This window comes from Echiichthys vipera (assembly GCF_963691815.1).
Source record: "Echiichthys vipera genome assembly, chromosome: 13".
Lineage (NCBI taxonomy): Eukaryota > Metazoa > Chordata > Actinopteri > Perciformes > Trachinidae > Echiichthys > Echiichthys vipera.
In genome coordinates this window covers 24590275-24612242 of record NC_139838.1, presented here as the reverse complement: position 1 = coordinate 24612242, position 21968 = coordinate 24590275, and the positions used below count along the sequence as shown (strand labels likewise).

At 40.6% G+C, this 21968-nt stretch overlaps 1 protein-coding gene across 1 annotated transcript in view; it reads left to right on the top strand.

Annotated features, from left to right (window-relative positions):
- The window catches only part of nudcd1 (NudC domain containing 1), a 46356-nt gene that overhangs the window by 9354 nt on the left and 15034 nt on the right, over positions 1-21968 (top strand). The window contains exons 5-7 of the mRNA XM_083926043.1: positions 2058-2246; positions 9859-10066; positions 20172-20316. Of these exons, the coding sequence (XP_083782169.1) occupies positions 2058-2246; positions 9859-10066; positions 20172-20316 (542 nt within the window). The remainder of the gene's footprint in view (positions 1-2057; positions 2247-9858; positions 10067-20171; positions 20317-21968) is intronic.

Sequence of the window (21968 nt, the reverse complement as noted above, 5' to 3'; positions counted from 1 at the left end):
GAAATATTTTCTATTGTTAGTTGGTATAACCCTGAAAATGTACCAAAATTTCTTGACAGCCACATTAAAAGAGTCTCTTTTTTGTCTGGAGAGCTTGGCATGAACACGTTATCACCAGAAATATGTCTCTCTAAAATACACAAGATAAAGTCTGTGTGATGAGCTGCTAGTGCCTCATTTTGAGAGTTTTTATACATTTTCCCTCAATATCCATATTTTATTCTGTCTAACTTAAGATAAGAAATAGGAGAGGCACACAATCCTTCAATTGTCAGTCAGTGTTGATGGTAAATGTAATGAATTGAAGCAATACATCCTCAGTGTGTGCTATATTGAATGTGAAAACAGGCTCTTTCAGCTCGGATTTCTAGTCTAGAAAACTCCAGAAAATGCTATGGACGAGGATACATATGACAGTGTTTTGGCTGACTCGGATTTTCAGCAGTATTTAATCAAGCCATAAATTACTGCGGATGAGAAGCAACGTAGAGAGAGAGCTCAAGGCTGCGGCTGCATTAGACACGCAAAAGCATATGTCCAGCAGGGACCCCCCAGAACCCGAGTGTGTGAGAGCAGACATCATCTGGTGGTGCCTTTGCTCAAATCCCCCACAGATGCCAACAGACACTGAATCATTCTACTGCAATGAACGTCGGCTTAGGCAGTTTCTGTTGGATGCTGTTGCCCACGCCAACTGCCGAGAGAGCGTGCATGCGTGTGTGTGTGTGTGTGTGTGTGCGTGCGTGCATGTGTGTTACTCTACATGACAGTTTTTCACCACACTTGGATGAAGGAGGTGTGCTGGAGACCCTCTTCAGGATCCCAAAGATAAACTAGAAAGGACAACCAAGATCAGCAGATGGCCGTTGAGTAACGTTATGTTGTTGCACAGGCTTGCGTGCAGTGCATGATGGTAGATCTAGGTTGTGCCAACGCAGCTCCCTGAGCAGAGGTACTCAGCTCTCTCAGTCAATAAAGCAGCCACTGTGGAAAGTATTGCTTCAATTTGCTACATTTACCATCAACACTGATAAGACATCTACATAAAAGGTATTACATGTTCCATTTTAAGTAGTGTAAAATAAACACCACACATTGTTTTTAGGGGAAATATAATGTACTACTTTTTCAGATCGGATTGTCTCTCTACGGCAGAGAAAAATTAAATAGTGAGATTCAGCATGGCAAGACTTTTATGCTACAAATGCTAAACACATTTCAAGCAGTAGAATGCTAAAATAATTGTTTGATTAATTGATCAGTAAATGGTCAGACAATTGGTGGTACTTATGATAATACGTTAATCATGTACATAAATACCAGGTACAAAAGAGCATTTGCTGGTTTAACCCTCTTAAATAATAATAATAATAATGCTAATGGATTTTATTTATAGGCGCCTTTGTAAAGCGCTCAAGGACCCTTTACAGGTGCAGTTAAAAACAAGCAGCAATGTATCAAGACGCATTAGAAGACAGTAATACACAAATAGTTAATACAACAATTAGATATAAAATGGGACAGACTGAATTTTCCACTTCAAAAACATCTATAAATCAATACCTATCTTTAAATCTAAGGGCCATATTTTGACTTAAGACAAAGTAGAATAGTTAAAGCCTGGATCTCCTTTAGTTTTACGATAATATAGAGCATTAATGTTTTACTTCTTCCCTACACATTTATGACAAACCTCTACAGTAATAAGCTATTTAGGATTGTGATGAGAAAATAAAGCGGAGAACAGTTTGGTTTATAGTCAGCGGTCAAATGAATAATAAATATGAAAGATACAGCAGTATACACAAAAGAGGCACATTCTACACAAGTGGACGTCAAAATAAAAAGACAGACCCCCCGACTGTCACAACAACAGGTTCCAGACCGATTACATTGTGTTCAAAGAGTTAATAGCTGTTGGAAGACACTGAACTGACCTTTCTACATGGATCCAACATGAATCATGTCAGTGATGTTGTGGTTCCTCTTGATCTATGTCAGCGTTTAATGGAAGACATGGTTACTTCACGGCTGCATCCTTGTCTTTCCACTCACAGGTCAGGAAAAGAAGTACGAGGTGAAGAAGAGGAGGGTCCTCAGGGGGAAGTCGGTGCCTCACTACGCAGCGGTGGAGCCGCAGGGGAAGGGGCTGATGGTGGCCTCGGAGAAACCGTTTGCCTTCACGCATGTGGACGGTCGCCCTGTGGAGCTGCCTGACCCGGAGCCCATGGAGGTGGAGAAGCCAGGTGGGTCAGAGGTGCTGCGGAGAAATCTGCCAGCACACGGCTAGAATGTTATTACTGTGTTTAGGGCTCTACATCACATCTCTACCAGGTTTTTGACACTTTAAAAACACCATTTATCCATGCCACTACCTGTTATTTTCTATGTGAGAAACTCTGACTCGAGAAAAGTCATTTCAAGTCATTTTGGCAAATGGGATTCAATTCAATTCAATTTTATTTACAGTGCCAAATCATAACAGAAGTTATCTCAGGACACTTTACAGACTAGGTAAAGACCACACTCTATGATAAACAAAGACCCAAGAGTTGAGGAGAGGATTTTCATAGCAAGTTGAAAACAAACAAACAAATTATCGCTTTATAAAGTTCTGTATTTACAGCAAACACTGAACACGATTCAATCTGAAGTCATGTGTATTGCCTTCTGACAGATTTAGGTCCATTACCTCCTTTTAGCTCTTCACTTTGTAAATATATCTTCTTTAACCAGCAAGTTGCTAACTTTGTCTGTCTAGTTTTCAGTGCTGGTCAGGTAGAGTACATTGGGTTTCATATTAGCTATTTTTTGCTGAAACCAGCTGCCTGATGCTACTTGATACAGGGTTAATAATAGCAGAATTTACAGGCAATAAAACCACAACCATGAGCTAAAAGAGGCCAAAAGGGTTTTGCAGAGCTGCAGGGTTTGGTGATGATTCTCTGAGCAATCACACGGTTTCATTCGAACCATTGTTATTATGGAAACACTGATAAGAACGTTGTTAACTAAAACATTATGGCATAGCATATAAAACTTTTAAAGAGGAAGAAAGATGCCCTAATCCACGGGTAGAGTGATGCATGAAGAATCCAATTCCAGGAACTGAAGCAGCTGGTTAGCATAACCCTTGAGTAAATACGGGCTGCGTCATTATAAACATACACCAGCAGGGTGACTCAACACATAATGAACTCAAACCACTTAGTAGTCCAATTTCAAACACCTGTGTTCAGGATGTAGATGCAAGTGCATGTTATTTAGGCTTTTGGCAAAGAACAGAAGTCCATTTGCAGCTTTTTGGTCTTTGCTTCGGCGCTCTTTTTCTCAGAAGAGATTGTTCAGAGTGCAGAACTAATTTAGAAGAAGTCGTGATGCCATCAGAAGATTTGACACAGTGTGGCTCGTGTTTCAGACTTTGAGAAACACTAACAGAGGTCATGACATGCTTTGCCATTGATTAATTCATAGCGGGAAAGTGTCAACTTGTTAAGATCACAGTGTGAAACCGGCAAAAGAGCAAACCGGCCTGTCTTTAACACAAACACAGTAACAAAGTGAAATACAACATGATCTGGACTCTGCTGTCCTGCCTCCCTCCATCAGATATGTGACATCACCACTCACCACACATTTTTTCTTTGATGGTCACTGTTTCCGGTAAAAAAGATTCATCATGCAGTTTCATCTGGTTGTTTTCAGTCAAGCAGAGTTCACTTCTCCATTACCTTTGAAAGTTGCACAAGCAGTTGGGTTGTAGCCATAGAAACGCCTGAGCAGACAGCAGAATATCCTCAATCAGACTGGGGTCTCTGTCAGATGTGGTAATCTGTGTCGGGGTACATGAATATGTTTCAGGGCCATTTATTACTCCTGGCACTGACTCTGTGTGTCTGTGACACGACCACACATAATCTTTCTTCCCTCACCAGCAGCGGTGCATTAAAGTGTAGTCAGTGAAAGAGTCAGAGTTGGGGATTATTGTTCAGGTTTACAATTGAAGAATATTACTGATTAAGATCTGTGTGTGTTATCTATGAACTGTTTTGTCTAGAAACGTAAAAAATAATGATAAATGCCTGTGACGTGATGTCTTCAAATTACTTATTGACTAACGTTCAAAAAAACCACAGTGTGAAAAGTAGCAGGTTCTCACATTTCTGAGACTGGAACAAAACAATATTTTGTTTTTTTTTATACTTGCTAAATGACTGTTAAATGAAATGAGTGGGCAGCTAGCCTGGGTAAGGTTAATGTTAAAAAATGTATCCACCAACAGCTCTAAAGCCCACTAACTATCACGTTGTATCTTGTTTGTTTGATGCATATTTCCTGCGTTGTCCCTTCTGACAGAGCCAGGCTAGCTGTTCCCCCTTGTTTCCACTCTTTATGCTAAGCTAAGCTAAGTGGCTGCTTGCTGTAGCTTAATATTTAACCCACAGCCACGAGAGTGATGTTCTTATCATTTAACTCAACTGAAATTATGATTAGTTTCAAAGTTACACTCTTGACTTGGCTTTACTTCTGTAATTTTCATACACAAAACTTTACGACCATAGCATTGGGGTGGTTTTCTCACCACCAGAACTTTTTCTTAAATTCACAAACATCCTGTTTATCAACTGCATTCATCCAAAGGGTTCTTATTCATTTTGCCGTGGCCGCACTCGGTTATACTCACAACCTCTAAACAAGCAGACAAACAGCATCCCTCTTCTTTCAAAGATATAAGAAAACTCAGGTGAGCGAGGTTGTGTGTGTGTGTGTGTGTGTGTGTGTGTGTGTGTGTGTGTGTGTGTGTGTGTGTGTGTGTGTGTGTGTGTGTGTGTGTGGCAGCTTTTCAGCCAATCCTTTTATCATTGCTCTGCCTCGCTCCTTTTCGGAGTGGAAGATGGGGATTATATGTCAAGAGAGGAGGCATCTTCAAAGAGCGATGAGAGAGGAGATGCAAGGGAGGAGGAGAGATGGACCTGAGAATGGTGACCTAATGGGCTCTGATGGAGAACCGGTGCAGATATGCACATAGTGTATATGTACTGTATAGATCAAGAAAGCGTCTTAATGGATGGTTGGTAAAGTCTGAAATACGATCATCACAGGACACCCCTTATGAATATATACATTCCCAAAAGTATGACAGTGTAACTATGGATCATATGTGTACATAAGGTTACAGCTGCTGTGATGGGTTGGCGTTGCACTGTATGTGTCTGTGCAGCAGTTTGGCCAACAGAAATCTGAATAATGATCATAGGAGAGGTAGATTTGGACTGAAATGAAAGATTTGGCAGCTCCCCTCTCCCCTTCTCATTACTTTCTTTGTTGCTTCAGTCGACAACAAAAGGTGATAATGAACATGTCTCAGTCCCTCGCAGCCCTGTTGGTTTGGAGCATCATAATTGGACCAATTTCAGTGCTCAGACTTTGCCAGTAATCACAGAGCGAGTGTTGTATATGACAGTTCTGGCTCAGTTTTCTCTATAGGATGTTGTTTATGAGAAAACTGGCACAGAGATGTGTTTGTCTGAATCAGAGGATTCAACTCAGGGTGATCGTTCACTTCTGTCTTATGGTTCTTTCATAGTTCTTTCATTAATCATTGCTCTAATGCCGGCCTGGGTCAAAGCTGTAATTGTGTTTAATTTAAAGCTGCCTGTATTTTAACTCTTTTAGAATAGAGGACAACACTCATGACATTTTAAACCTGTTGCTTAGTCGCCTCCTTTTTTCTCGAGGAGTAGGGTAGGGGGACGAGATGTTCATGGAGAAATTGCAGATCAACTGTAGATGCCACATAGAAGAGGTATACATCGTCGGAAAGTTGCGAACCTTGAGATTAATATAATGATGATGATGATGAAGCTAAACACAGTGTGTCAATGCTTTCCAGTCATACATTTATAATTCAAATTATTGTGAAAGTGCATAAAGGCTGAGTACATTACAATGTAAGTTTAAAAGTTTATTTGTTACTCAGATTTGGTGCTTAATTAAACCATTTTTTTTACCACTCGAGAATCAATAAAACTGGTCAAAACAGCCTTCAAAATATCACACAAAGACACCCGGACCCCAAGGAACACCGTAGAAAAATCCATGTTGTGATTTGGGTTCAAAATCCTTTGACATTTGGAGATTTCTGTAAGACATTTTTATGGCAATTATTGTCGATATACACTTAGGAAAGGCATCCTCTGAATGCTCCAGGTCACTTTGTAGTTGTAAAGTTCATGAGCCTGTGATTATAAGAGGCCACAACAGCTCATTGTATGCAGTGAGTGGCTACTATGGAGAATAACATCATGATCCATGAATCCATCAGAGTCTCAGTTTTCCAGTCAGACACAATGTATGCAACTCCAAGACCCCCAGTATGCAGACATATTAAAAAAGACCATTTTAGCATAGTCCAAAATCAGGCCAAGTTTGTACTGCATGAGAAAAAACTGAATGTTTTTGCCCCAAACTCTCTAGATTATCACAAAATGGACGTGTCTGTAAATGAAACTCGTGGGTACCCATGAAATCCATTTGTATTCAGATATCTTGAGGTCCAAGTGAAGGGACTCTTTTGAAAATTGCCGAGCCAAAACTTTACCTAACTTTTTATTTGGCCCCCTTCCCAACAAGCTAATTAAATCTGATAATGGATTCAGGGATCGACAATAAGATGTGACAATGGGGCCAAACAACATATTGACTATTATCTTAATTTATTAAATGCAAAAAGCTGGAAACTACTGATTTGACCTGTTTGACAAGGTGTTTTATTTTATAAGCTTAAAATGTGCTTTTATATTTTTGACAGAAAGTAGCATTATCAAGTGGAAATACTTAGGTTAAGTGTTCATACTTCAGTAAATTTACTGTTAACTATTTAATTTGACTGCTCACATTGATGCATGCTAAATCAGATGAGTCTGACCCCCTCTGGTGTCTCCTGTCTGGTAGTTTAACGATGTGAATCCTCAAATTAAAGCCCGGCGGCTAACGGTTGTTGTTTAGAGAATACTAAGCAGTATTTCTGAATTAAGTTTCTTATTCTGTCTCCAAAGTTTGTGTTCTTATTCTGTTTCCCAGCTGGTGAAATGAGGTGTACTGCGGTGAAGCGGTGGTGTTCACTGTACAGTATTTGGCTCCTGTAAACGCCCTGCAGCTACACCAGAGGAAAAGAGGAACCTGAGGCAAGAACTCGGAAACGGGGAAAAAATTGAAGCCTGAAAGAAAATAATGTATGAATCTCCCTTTAGATCAGCAGTGGATGAAAAGGACTTTGTTGATGAGAGAAGGATTCAAAGTTACTTTATCTTAGACCTATTTATCAGTGAACAACCTCCATCTCATTCTTTGAAATGCGATTCAAGGACACGGCTGCAAAATTGCGTCCAATCAGATGTGAGATGGGATTGTTTGCGCAATTCATGATTATGTATTCGGCAGCCAAACTCATTTCATGAAGCACGTGTGGACTGCGAGATAGGAGTTAAGAAGGACACAAGGCTGCCACTCACACATTTTCCAAAAGGTCTTATAACAAAAAAAACGCCCGCTGACTTCCGCTTCATTCTGGGTATTCATCTGTTCTCAACACCTCCGCCAGTATTGAGCAGGCACCTCTCTCCCTGTGACCATTTATTTTGTGTCTCATCACTACGCACTACACAGTAAAAATGATCTGATTGTGGATCACAGAGTGCGAACAGGACAGTCGAGGTGTTGAGTCAGAGGCAGCCAAAAATTGGCCTCTTAACAGTGTGGGCAATGGTGAGAACAGATTTGTTCCCTGTAAAGAAGAAGCAGAAATGCGCCTGTCTTATCTGTGAAAATGGTCTGTAAAGGAAGTAGCTGAGTGTCTGTGCATGAGTTAATTCAGAGCTTTGTGTTAAAAACTCATTCTTTTAACTTTCACAGTCTTCTCCAATGCTGCACAACTCTGTATGTTCTGAATTGAAACACACACTGCGGCAGGAGACAATCATGGGAAGTATGTGCCAGATGTGATTTAATTAAGTAAAAGCAGCAGCTCATGAGAGAAATCCTTGAATTAACAAAGCAATATTGAGAAATCCTTTTACAAAAATCATGACTCAGCACCTGGCTTGTATCCACACCAAAAAACAGCTAATGTGTTCCTTGGCAGATGGCCTAATGTCACACTAAATTTAATCTATCTGCGATCTGTTAACAGAGTTTTGAGATGTCATTCTCACCAGCAGATAAACAGGACTAAATCCTCTCACGTCCATCAACCCAGTTTACAAATGGCAGCAATGTGGTGGTGTTGCTGGTTTGGATATACTGTACTTAGCCTTTTACTATGAGTGATACAGCAGGGTCCAACATGAAGACTTTAAATGTGGCCTGAATGTTTTGGTTATTTCACAGAAGAGGATTTCTCTATCCGTGTTTTGTCTGGACTTGTCTCACTGGTTGGAAGAGGATATTATGTAGTTTAGCGCAGCAATCAAAGTTAAAGGTTGAATATGTGGAATCTTTATTAAAAGCTATATTTAAAAAAACAAATACACCCACAGGACGTTTTGAGGGATCAATCAAGGTATTGCTTTTCCATAGAAAAATATATTTAGTGTGAATTAATATTTAAAAATGTATTTGAAAGGTTTGACAATGACTTTCTGTCATGTTCTGTTTACATTGTAACAGCAAATAGTGGCCGGCATTGCAGGTTTCCAGGGTTGTCTGTTTGCCAATCTTGCAGCTGAGCGACCGAAGACGGGCAAAAACCAGAGTCTGTATAGGCCAAGCATTCACTCCATGGACTGGGATAAAGGAGTTCAACAGCATTAAAACGCTTCTCTTTGATCTGTATGCTAACTTTCATGTTTACTTAGCTGTAACGGTAACGGCTAACGGAGGGGATGGGGATGTGTTCAAACAGGCTCAGGTCTCCTGTAGGCTACTGGGCCGGGTCTGTCTCCAGACCTGCCAACCTGAGTGCTGGAATTATTTTTTGTTGTCTCGACTACGATCTTGAGACACTAGATGGCGGTGTTCTGCTCATTTTCCATATTCAACCTTTAATTAAAATCTGTTGCAAAGTCCCTGTAATTTCAGACAGAACATGAAGTCCATGTCTGAGCAAAGCTTTATGTTTTCTTTTGTTTATCGCCAAATTGGATCAAACCACACCCACACAGTCCAGATCAGTTTTTAGTGTAAAACACAAAGCTGCTTTCACTCCGCTGCGAGGTAACTTGCCACCTCCAGTCATTTCAAGATCAAGATTTTTTTTTCTTGACAAATTTCAAGCCTTTTTTAGACAGGGAATGGGGTGAGAGAGAGGGGGAGAGACATGCAGCAAAGGGCCGCAGTTTGGAGTCAAACCCGCGGCCACTGCCTCGAGGACCGCCCCAACAGAGGGGAAGCAGTTATGACCACAGCGGCAGGAGTATGAAGCGGTTGCCGCCCATGTGAACACGCACAGATTTTGCTCTGCCATTCATTCTTCAGGTGCTAACTGCCCGGCGGCAGCAGGACAATAAATCAATAAAATATGATTGCTAGTAAAGTGCTACAAGTAGTACAACAAATCCAAAAAGTTTATGTCTGATGGGATAAATCTGCACAACTCCGCAGGTTGAGATGTCAGATTGCATGGGAGAATTGGCTTAATAGCTTGGCTGTGAGTTTCTGTATGCATACTCCCTTTTGCAGAATGATAGTTCATTTATTTTAATAGTCTCTCCCATCTGCAGTCTCCTCCATCGGGTGAATACTCAGCAGTCATTCCCCTTAACTCCTGCACTGTTAGATGTTTTATGTATGACTCTATAACAACTGCACAGGGCTGTCATTAACTTCAGCATCCTACATTTCTCTCCTATTTGAAATCAGATCCCATTTACTTCTGGCAGCAGACGGCAGAGGACATCACGGTGTGTGTGCGCATGCCCGAGGGTTTCACCAAAGAGGAGGTGCAGTTCAGGCTGACGGCAGACACCATCAGGATTGGAGTTCAGGGTTTCCCTCCTTTACTGGAGGGCGACCTGCATGCGTGTGTCGACCCAGAGGCCAGCACCTGGATCATCAAAAGTGACAAAAGGTGTGCAAAGTTTCTGAGTTTGTTTTTTAACTTCTGAATGAGGTGAACAGGGAGCCACAAGCCATCAACTCCAAGGAACAGTTTCCACCTGTGGTCATGCTTATTATCCCCATGAATCTCAGAATGCATTGGATGTATTGTATGTGCAGTATTCTCGCACCATTCCAGGGTTTTTAGAGACCTGAGACATGGTTTGAGCTTGGATCTTGAGTGAGATTACTAGGAAAGTAGTTTCATTCAGCCCCATGAACCTGTGACAGCACATTTTCTGTCGTCAAACATCAACTTGTTTCAGGTATTGTGATTGTAGCTGTGGAGAACATTCCTCATTAAGTATACAGTCAAGAAATCCAAGTGTGCAAGACGTCTAGTAGTAAGTTAGCACAGAAAGTAAGTTTGAAAAGTATGCAGCTTCCTTTCAGGGGTTAATATCTTTATGATATCCTGTTGTTTTCACAAGACATATGGCTCGGGTTTAGTTTGATGCTGAGCATCAGAACCCATCTGTAAATCCCAGTGTCCCTGGTCAGTGCCCTCGCAGGGTTGGTCCCAGGAGCTCTGGGGGAAGAGTTGCCTCGTCCAGATTTTTCAGAAGCACAGTTTACAACTTGTTCCACACATTCAGTGCATATTTAACAGACTCAGTGTGGACAGAGAGCGTCGATGTGACGTGACAGTCAGACGCTCCCTTGCTGTCAGGACATGGAAATGCCAAAATAGATTTCCCTCTTCAAGGAATTGATCCCCCCCCTCGAGTTATTCATGCTATGACTCCATCTGGTGAAACATTACTCATGCCCATCCATTGTGAATCGATTTATTTTCAGGGTTGAATTAACACCCGGCACTGTGTCGAGGGCCAGGTTCGGCCCGTATGCTGTAAGTTGAGTATCACTGCAGTGTTCATGGAGGTATGGAAAAAATGCTCTGCAGTGGCAGCTCGCCAGAGGTTGATGATATTTTTGTTGAGATGTGTTTTGATGGATACATCTTTAAAGTTGATGCAGGTCGAAGGCCGTGCCTGTGCATGGCCGATGAAGTGTTGGCTCACTTTTCCTTTCTCATTCACCAAAGGTTGTTCTCCAGTTATTGAACTATGTTGCAGAGCTGGAACAGTGACGGCTGCTGAACAGATTCAGACGGACACGTTGTTCAAGTTGTGGAAGAGGGGGCCGACTCTTTCTCTAGTTTTTTTTAATGACGTCATCTGCTGTGATTCAGTGTTGCAAAACGGTAAAACAGAAAAAAAGGGAGTGGAATGCTTTTTATAAGCATCTGTTCTGTTAATCCAGTAGTCAATAGGAGTTGAGTCATATCCTCCAGTTTAAAAGCTTTCATCTTTATCTCGATCAGCTCTCCATCTCTGCTTCCTGTTCCTTCAGCGCAAGTCCTTCAACGCTCCATTCAGTGTAACAACATGTTACATAGCCTGTTTGTTAGATTTCTGATAATTGTGTGTGTGTGTGTGTGTGTGTGTGTGCGTGTGGGTGTGCGTGTGCGTGTTCGTGCTGAGAGCTGAGAGATGGATGTGTGTGTTTATCCTGCAAGAATTATTTATTATATTGTATTCCTTCAAGCATATCCCGGCTTATGTATCAAAGATAGATTTTACTGACATTTTCCGCTTGGTGGGTAATAATTCTGCTGTCTGGATGCCGTGTGCATCTTGACGCCTTTTTAAGCTGTGAATATCTCAGAAAATCACACCTTGATTCTTGGTATTGACTGTGTTTCCTCATAGAGACAAAGGACATTACAGTAGCCAAACAAAGAATAAATAGATGGTTTGATTTGTTTCCTAGATGGAAATCTACTGAAGCTTGGTGAAATGTGTGTTTTTCCGTGTGTGTATGCGTCTGGAGGTCCTTTTACAATGTAAATGCAGAGAAAAACATCTCCCATCCTTTGTATTGAGCATGTTTTATAATACTGATGGGTTAAGCTCGTTATAGACAGATAGCTGAGTGCCATCCTGCTTTCCTCTGTCCGGAACTGAATTAAGATGCTATTTTTGAGTGTCTTTCATATCTTGTCATTGTCTCACAAATATAGACCTGTTTCACAACATCCAGCAGCACAATAGTATGAATAATATCTGCTTCTGTACGCCCATGTTAGCATCCTTAGATCTAGGCTGCAACATGTGACCGACATGTCGTGTTGCAGTAGTAGGCTGACTGTAAACCTTAAGTAAATGATCTTTTCTGTTACATACACTTAGATTAGAATTATATTAGAAATTTCTTTGAATTTTGTACAACATTAAAAACAGAAAAGCTATTAAAGGGACACTTAGGATATTTTGAAGTGGGGTTGTATGAGTCTCTAATCTATAGCGAGTGCTTTACCTACCAGAACCAAAGCTAAGCAATGTACGTAGGTGTAAGTGTACGTTATATTTAAATTATTTTCACTGCTTTACCTTGTCTTCAGACACCCCTGGGGAACTGGCACAGAGCACAGGAGTTGCTGGTCTGCTGCTGCCTCGATCAGTTAGTGTGTTTGTGTTATTGTGTAAGGTTTTAAAATTTTTTAGGTGGCTAAAGTAAGTTTAGCTGCTGACCCCGTCCACAGCAGTACATTTCAAAGCTTCTGTGTCCGTCTACCTAACCGTTGCTCCAAACTGGGGCCGTGTCGACCACCAGCTATTGTAGGTAAAACACTGACTGTGGATACCTCAAGTACCTCATACAACCACACTTAAAAAAAATCAGAACTATCGTTTTTCTTGGTAAAATAATATGTAAAATTGGACTGGGGGATGACACGGTGATGTGGTGGTTAACACTGTCGCCTCACAGCGAGAGGGTTCCTGGTTCCAATCCCGGCTGGGGCCCTTCTGTGTGAAGTTTGCATGTTCTCCCCGTGTCTGCGTGGGTTTTTCTCCGGGTTCTCCGGTTTCCTCCCACAGTCCAAAGACGTGCAGCTGTTCGGTTCATTGATGACTCTAAATTGCCCGTAGGTGTGAATGGTTGTCTCTCTCTGTTTGTCTCTATGTGCCCTGTGATAAACCGACGTCCTGTCCAGGGTGTACCCCGCCTTACGCTCAATGTCAGCTGGGCCCCCCGCGACAGGGACAAGCGACAGGGACAAGCGGTTCAAGATGAATGAATGAATGAATGAATTGGACTGGGTCTGGTTTCTGATTCCAGTTTCATTTCATCCAACAAATCTCTTCATTGAACCTTTAATCTCTCCTCAATCTTTTTTATTAGCAGAGACTAATGTAGAAAAACATTTGGATCGCAAAATCCTCATTTGTAGCTATTGCTAACCTTGGCTGTTGTTGGTTAAAATAACAAACATCCCCATCAGCTTTAGCTAATTAACTTGAAATCCATAATGGCAAAAATTAAACTGTACGTTGCCCGAGTACAGAATGAATCATAAAAACAAAGAAGGTTTCAACCCTGTTATTTTAATGTCTCAGAGACATTCAACATATTATTCCACTGAAAACGGTTTCTGCGTCCTCAGCCGACACATGGTGCGAAGAGATGTTGGAGTTTCAGTTATTTAAAGCCTGCAGATGTTGAAAGCTCAACCTAATTAAATTTGATAAGGGATTCAATACTGGATGCATATTTGCTAAATTGCAGAACCCTAAATTAGAGAGTGAGAGAAAATGTGTGCGACCACCCAGTTTTACTGTGATCCTGTTCACAAGCAAGCAAATACAAACACACTCTACAACAAACGTATAACAACGTACAGAGCCATTTGAGGCATGATTAACAGATGAAAGGTGCTACATGTGTACATTTTTAGACGTACCACCTTTCAACTGTTAATCATGTGTCAAAGGCTCTTTATGGTGTTATTTATTTGTTGTTGTGTCTATTTGTATTTAAGAAGAAGAAGATTTACTTTATTTATCCCGCAACGGGGAAATTTAATTTTTTCACTCTTATTATTAATCATGTTACACACACAGGCCCGAAATACACACACATGCACAAACAGGACCTATATACATGCAATTAAGGAGAGATGTTAGAGCGAGGGGGCTGCCAGTGACCAGCGCCCAGGAGATGAACTGGCAACTCTCCAGCCACCAGTCCACGCTCCATTCATGGTCCACACAGGGACTTGAACCAGCGACCCTACGGTTCCCAGCCAAGTCACCTATGGACTGAGCTACTGCTGCTTGCTTTCTAATCTAATCTAGAAAGACAAAGATAACTCCTTAGCGTGTTCCAAGGTTCACTGTCGTGTTCCTCGAGCATTTTAAGTCCGATGTAATAAAAGTAGAGAGACCATCTCTTTCACATTTAGAGTGAAGCAACAGTTTGAAAGCTTTCATTTAACACATATTTAGCTACATTAGTCTGCCAATGCATTCACACGGCAGAGTCTTTATCTGGACTTCCATGCCCTGGAGAGATTGTGTTAATTATTGGTTTACATAACACCAGAAATATACTTCAGTTTTTATAGAACTGTTCAACAGAAGTTGCTCAAGAGGAAGATGAAAAGGGAAAGAGGGAGATAGAAGAAGAGATAGAGGAAGACGAGGAAAGAAAAGGTGTAAATGCCACAAAGGAAAAGTTCCACACTTATCACAGTTCAATTATACGGTTAACTTACGCATTGACTGACGTAATTAAGGACTTTTTCTGCTCAGATCACATGCTTCTAATAGTCTTCGCATGTGCCGTGATGCAGTAAAAAAGGTACATTCATCCTTTTTCAGTATTCACTCCTATTCATGGGAACATAATGCATCAGTCGATGATACATTCAGTACGACAAATCATGAAGAAGCACCGGCGTACAGTTGTTCATTATGCTCTTCTTCAATGGAGAGCTGCAAATGGAGCGCTGTGAGTGAACGTATGCAGAACCTTGAGAACTGACAGGAAACCGCGAGATGAGAACGTTCTGGGCAAAATGCACATGCAAATATATTTATGATAAGGAAGAAAATCAAATGTAATGTTTATTTTATTCTAATTTATTCATATTTGGGCTTGGACCGGTAATAACAGGTATTCATTACCATAATTTAGTGAGTAAGTTCGAGTGTCCTTCTTGAATTCATCAATAACACAGTGTAAAGTGTAAAGATTTCATATGTAGAAAGACATATTTACATTATTTATTCTCCACAGCTGCAAAACAATGTATGAGTAGCACTTATTGTCAGTGTTAAATCTAACTAAAAGCCAACAGTCGAAATAAGCCCCTTATAAACAATAATAACAATAAAGTTTATGTAAATAGCATTCATCAAAGCCAGTGTTACAAAGTGCTTTACAGTTACACATAAAACACAAACAAGAAACGCACAATAATGTGTGAATAACCAGTCAAGCGTAAGGAAAAGTAGAGAAATAAACATAAGAACAATGGATGATTGCACTGGGCTCTCAACATCAAGAATAAAGTACAGTGTAACCCAATAGTTAAGAATAAAAAGCATCTAAAAACTAAAGGAGAAATTATGATAAAGCCTTGTCATAAAGATCTTCAACATTTAAAAGAAGATACTGATGTAGCGAGTTACAATACAATGAATGACTGTTGCATGTATTTAACTTTCATAATTTGGCAACAAAGTAATCAAATATTATAACTAGTTAAGTGCCTAACTTTCATTTTCACTATAGATTAAACTGCCAATTATTTTTTCAATTATTTGTTCTTGATTAATTGGTCTGCCCAACATATATGCTAGCACCCAGGGGGACATCAATGAAGTTAAATTCAGTACATTTTCATTTAACTAGTGAAAGCTTAGTAGAAACATACTGCACACGTGACAACAACGAAACACTATAGACAACAAGTAACAAGAAACATACTGAATATATAATAACGAAACACTATAAAAACAAGAAACATACTGTTTATATAACAACAACAAAACACTATAAAAAACAAGTAACAAGAAGCAAACTGTGCATGTGACAACAACAAGTAATGGCAAACAAAGTTCACAGAGTGCAACAATAAAAGGACTGTAGTTCATTGTTAATGGAAACGGTTGCTTTAGGAATGAGTGGGTAGAAGGTTGAATTATTCATTCATTCATCTTCAACCGCTTGTCCCTGTCGGGGTCGCGGTGGGCTGGAGCCGATCCCAGCTGACATCGGGAATGAGGCGGGGCACACCCTGGAGAGGACGCCAGTCTATCACAGGACACATAGAGACAAACAGAGACAGACAACCATTCACACCTACGGGCAATTTAGAGTCATCAATGAACCGAACACGTGCACGTCTTTGGACTGTGGGAGGAAACCGGAGAACCCGGAGAAAACCCACGCATACACGGGGATTTAGAGTCATCAATTAAGGTTGAATTAATTTCACCAAATTCCTGAACAACAGTCCAAAGACGTGCAGGTGTTCGGTTCATTGATGACTCTAAATTGCCCGTAGGTGTGAATGGTTGTCTGTCTCTGTTTGTCTCTATGTGTCCTGTGATAGACTGGTGTCCTCTCCAGGGTGGACCCCGCCTCACAGCCGATGTCAGCTTGGATCGGCTCCAGCCCCCCGCGACCCCGACAGGGACAAGCGGTTGACGATGATTGAATGAATGAATGAATGAATGAATGAGTCCAAAACCCCCAAATATTCTGTTTAAAAGGCAACACGTCCTCACGTTGGACAACCAAGAACTATCAAGTTTTTGGTCGTTGATGATTCAGTTTTCTTTGATCAACTAATCAGTGAATCGACTGATTGTTGAAGCTCTAATCAGAAAATTTAAACTATTTTTATGTTGTTGTCATGAGTACTTTCACACAGAACGCAAATATTAGGTGGTGATTGAGTCATGTTGCACAGCCAAATGCAGGCATGAGGATTATAAAACAACAACATAGAAGCTCTTTAGTCCCATTCAACATGGTCCTTTCAACCTCGACAAAGGCAGAGCAGACCAGATCCACTCTGTCTGCTCGTACCCTTCACAATAAAAGCCCAAGGCTGCATAATGGCTAGAACACACATCTGGCATCTGCCCCCCCACCCCCACGCTCTCCAATCCTTCCTCGCCTTCATGTTCTTACTGGTAGCGGTCACTGTACCTGAGAGTACATTGCCCCCCCCCCCCCCCCGACTGTCATTACCTTTTCTTGTTTGTCTTCTCTCTGTCACTCGAAGCGTCGTTGGATTCCTAAAAAGCACTATTTGAAATAAATGTATTATTAGATTGTGTGCATCGGACGTGTTGCCTTTGCAGCAAAAAGAGACACTGAATGTTCTTTTAAGAGTCGCATTGACATCATAGCAACGCTGTCGTGACAATGTTTCAACGTGTTTGTCTGTAGGATACGTCACAGACCTGGAAAAAAATGAAGATATTTGTATTTTGCTTCTGTTTGATTTCCTTGACATTATCTCAACCTATTCTGTCTAAAAAATATATAACTTACATTTGAGATTTCATAAAATGAAACATTATATTATTTATGGGCATTATCTTAGACAAAACTCAATGCTGCAGCAGTTTCAGCGAAGTAAACGCCGCACACTGCTCATCCTCACTGCAGGAAGTGTGTCGTGGACGTAACTGTTGAGCCGAGCTGGCAGGCCGAGCACATCACCAGCGTTGATATTAGCAGGCGAGCATTTCACATTTTCATGTTTATTAGTCAAAACAGAAAGTGTATGCAGTGTTTCCCATACATAAACCAATGGGTGGCCCTGTGCAACAGAATCAACACTTGATTGATTCTGGGTTTTTGGATTTTGAAATATAGATATTGTTTTGTTAATTTATCTTCGCAAAGCACTCTTTCTCCCTGTCATTCTCTCTCTCTCACACACACACACACACACACACACACACACACACACACACACACACACACACACACACACACACACACACACACACACACACACACACACACACACACACACACACACACACACACACACACACACACACACACACACACACACACACACACACACACACACACACACAGCCTGCTTGTGTGCTGATGGTCTGCGGTGTTTTTGCGCTCTAACTTCTGGTTGGTTCTGAAATCTCAGCTAGGGATGTAACGATGCATCTTGAGACAGTTAAAATCGATTAAAACATTGTGTGACGATTCAAATTGGTTGAGATGAAAAATAAATCAGATGCCGCTTTCTACTTTTGACTTTGTTCGTTGACGGTCTCCGTCAGTCTCTCAAGATGGCGCAGCCGCAGCACATTGCGCTTGTCTGTTTTATTGGTTAATAAGGTTCTAACTCCGTTTTTGTCTTTTGGAAGTGAAAGAAGTTGTCTTAATCCACTGATTTCCTGTCCTATGGGCTGTTAGTGACACAGACTTGCAGTGATGCGGAGCAAGTTATTACGTAGCTCATTTCAGGAATGTCTCAGTAAGCTACAGAGGCTAGTCTGTGTGTGTGCAGGTGAAGAGAGACGTTGGATGAACTCAGAGCAGACAGCTGTAGCTGGTGATGGTCAGAGCAGAGATGGAATAAGCAGTTAAGTTGTAAATGTTTCATATTTCCTGAAGCTGCTTTGTTTCTGTAAACAGCGCCTCTGCTAGCCGAATGTTATTCATCATGTGTACGGGGAATATGAATAACCTGAGTTCTCTGTGCTCATGTAAACACCATATCCTGTATATGATCATAAGCCTCATAAACTTGATATTCATGTCCATGTAAACCCACTCATCCGTGAATGTGCAGAGATCTCAGCTCCTGGAAATATAAATATGCTGATATTCTTTAAAAAAACATGTCAATTCCCAAGTACTGTAGGAGCACAGACAAAGCCTTAGTTTCTTTGTTTTCAATTCAATTATTGATTTTGTTATGGCAGGTATAAATATATATATATGTTCAGTTTAACTTTAACAAAGAAAGGGATTGCCCACTGTTTTGCAGTTTATACCTCAGAGATAATCATTCTTAATCTCGAAAGAGAAGATAATAACCTATATATTTTGTAGATTTCATCACTTTTTGTTAAAAACATCATATTATGAACTCGGTATCGTGAATCAAATCCAGTCGTGAGTTCAGTCAGTGTATCCTTACATCCCTACTGATCGGTCTCCCTAAACTGGGTTTAATAACAGGCTTCTGGTCCAGCTGCAGTATTGTTATCGCTGTTACTGTTACTGTTGTCAGGCACCGGGCCTGGTTAAAGACTGTCCAGACAAACACGATCATGTCATTTCCGTCATGATGCAAAAAAGACATTTCAGTCAAATAAAAAGGTATTTCTGCAGATCAAAGGGACTGGGTGGCTCTAATTTGTCCCTCATAAATATATAAGTATAGCCTAATAGGTGTCCTAATCACTTAAATGTCACGCTATAAACGTCCAATGGGATCGTGATTATTTAGTTCCAAGAAATATTGAAGTTTAAAAAAGACATATCTTTGCCCACGGACATACAGTTATGTATGGTATATTTGCATATTATGATTCAGATCAAAGCAGTTCACATATCTTTTGTCAGAGCCTCTACAGGGGAGAGGTCAGAGCCCTTGCCTCTCAAAAGGTCTCTGCACGGCTCTGCACCGCCCATTGCTACCTGCTCTGTGGGAAACACTGTGTCTGTGTAAAGGCCTTAAAGCTATGAGATGTTGGCAGAAGCTGATATAACATTACATTAGTAACTTATACGTCTACTTCTAATAGAAAATAATTGCTGCTTGTGATGTTGAAGGTTTTTTTTGTCCCCTCTCTCTTGATTTAATCTGCTGCTCAACTTCAAACACTTCTCACTTTTCTGCTGAGGAACACAATTTGTGTCAAAACCGGATCGACCGCGGTGCTGTCATCCTGAATAACTCCTCAAGCTCGCCCCTGACCTTTCTCATCAAAACTGCATTTCAGCCCACCAGACCCCTCCTGATTGGATGTTTACTGGTTGATTGCATCATTCTCATTCTCAGTACACTGTTCGCTCCGTGGTTTATAAGAATCACGCTCTCAGGCAGTTTCTGAAAGTTTGAAAAACAAAGCTTTTGGCTTTTGGCAGCTTGTGGCAAATAGGAAATCAGTATGTGAGCTTGCTGATGCTGCGTGTCTACGCATTTATCATTTACATATATATGAGTCATTGATCATAAGCATGAATGAGAAGTGTTTTTGATTTAGGAATGTATATGAATGTGTCCTCAGCCTGGAGGTGATGCTGCAAAAGCGCGGTGAGGGCCCGATGTGGTCGGAGCTGGTGATGGGGGACAGGAGAGGGGAGTACGTAGTGAGCGACGAGCAGGCTGCCCTCATCCACGAGAGACTGACATTCCTCACCACTGAAGACTTGGTAGGCTCATGCTCATAACTGCAATACTAAATGTTATGGACTGTCACTTTTCATCTTTAGAACAAACCTGCTCCGCCCTGTCCAAACTCCTGGGCGTGTAAAGGTGCCCACGAACAAAATGCTTAATCAGCTTTTTGTTAACGGCATTCTGTTGATTTTCTGAACTTTCTGAAAGATTAAAAAAACACATTTAATGTTGCAGATTGTGAAGAAAAGTTCTATTTATCTCTGCAGACAGAAACATTTACACAAAAGAAACATTACATTTGATTTACTTTGACATGTTTTGTATAGTATTTGTGAAGTTGAGTTTTTCTAGCCAATGACTTTAACTAATCATCAGAATATCATTTTATACAATTTAATAGCAAAATTACATAATATTTATTTTACTGGTCTGTAGTTTTGAACCAAGTTTCATGGTAAGAATAGAAATATCAAACAACTTATATTTAAACCCAAATAAATATTAATTTGCTCTTCATTTATTGTTGGTAACCATATTCTTTGATCTTAATGTTCTTGCTGTGGAGTTTGCATGTTCTCCACGTGTCTGCGTGGGTTTTCTCCGGGTTCTCCGGTTTCCTCCCACAGTCCAAAGACGTGCAGGTGTTCGGTTCATTGATGACTCTAAAATCACCCGTAGGTGTGAATGGTTGTCTGTCTCTGTTCGTCTCTATGTGCCCTGTGATAGACTGGCGTCCTGTCCAGGGTGGACCCCATCCTCACTGCCAATGTCAGCTGGGATCGGCTCCAGCCCCCTGCGACCCCGACAGGGACAAGCGGTTGAAGATGAATGGATGAATTAATCTTACCTGCTTAGCACTAGCAGTTAATAACTAATTCGAAGAAGTGTCCCTGTTGAATACTATCTCCCTTTTCCCTTTAATTAGTAGAAATGATTTGTTGTAAACTTCTAATGAAACGATTAGGAAATTATTCTGAAACTACACACCTGTATTATAAATACAATCATGAATGAATGAATGAATTTTATTTTTGGTTATACATCAGATGTTAAATAAAATAACATAATATTTTGACAATTTCAACCAAAAATAAGGATCGGGCTGAAGCTACTTGCTTTTATTAGCCCACCCTAAAATCACAGTTCTAACTGTTTAAACACGACATATTTACTTATGATTAAACATATTTGATTAAAAGTATATTTACTTATACCTTGTTTTGAATAAAATCTACAAAGATTTATTTAATTTTATATCAATATATATGGTGAAATAGTCCGTTTTGCAGAAACTTGATAAATTATCATATATTAAAATAACTGAATGATGGAAATGTCTGTTTTCCTTACCATGTGAATGAAATACAACTTATTAAAACAATCCTGTAAACCGAACATTACCATAAAATTATCCCGTTGACTGATTTGAAGCAGCTCCAGCAATAGATCAACACGCCCAGAAATATTAAAGCCACATATATCTGGGTGTAAACGTGAGTTAATCTCCACAGTAGATATCGTCACAGTGCCCGGCTCTATTGATGAATGTCTGGCTGAATCACTGCGGTGTTGAATCAATCAGCAGGGCATGCTTGAAGATATCACTCAGACACAACACTCTCATGAAGCACGGCTGTGTTTGGGCAGGAGGGTTTCTCACGACCACACACAAACTAACTTAAGT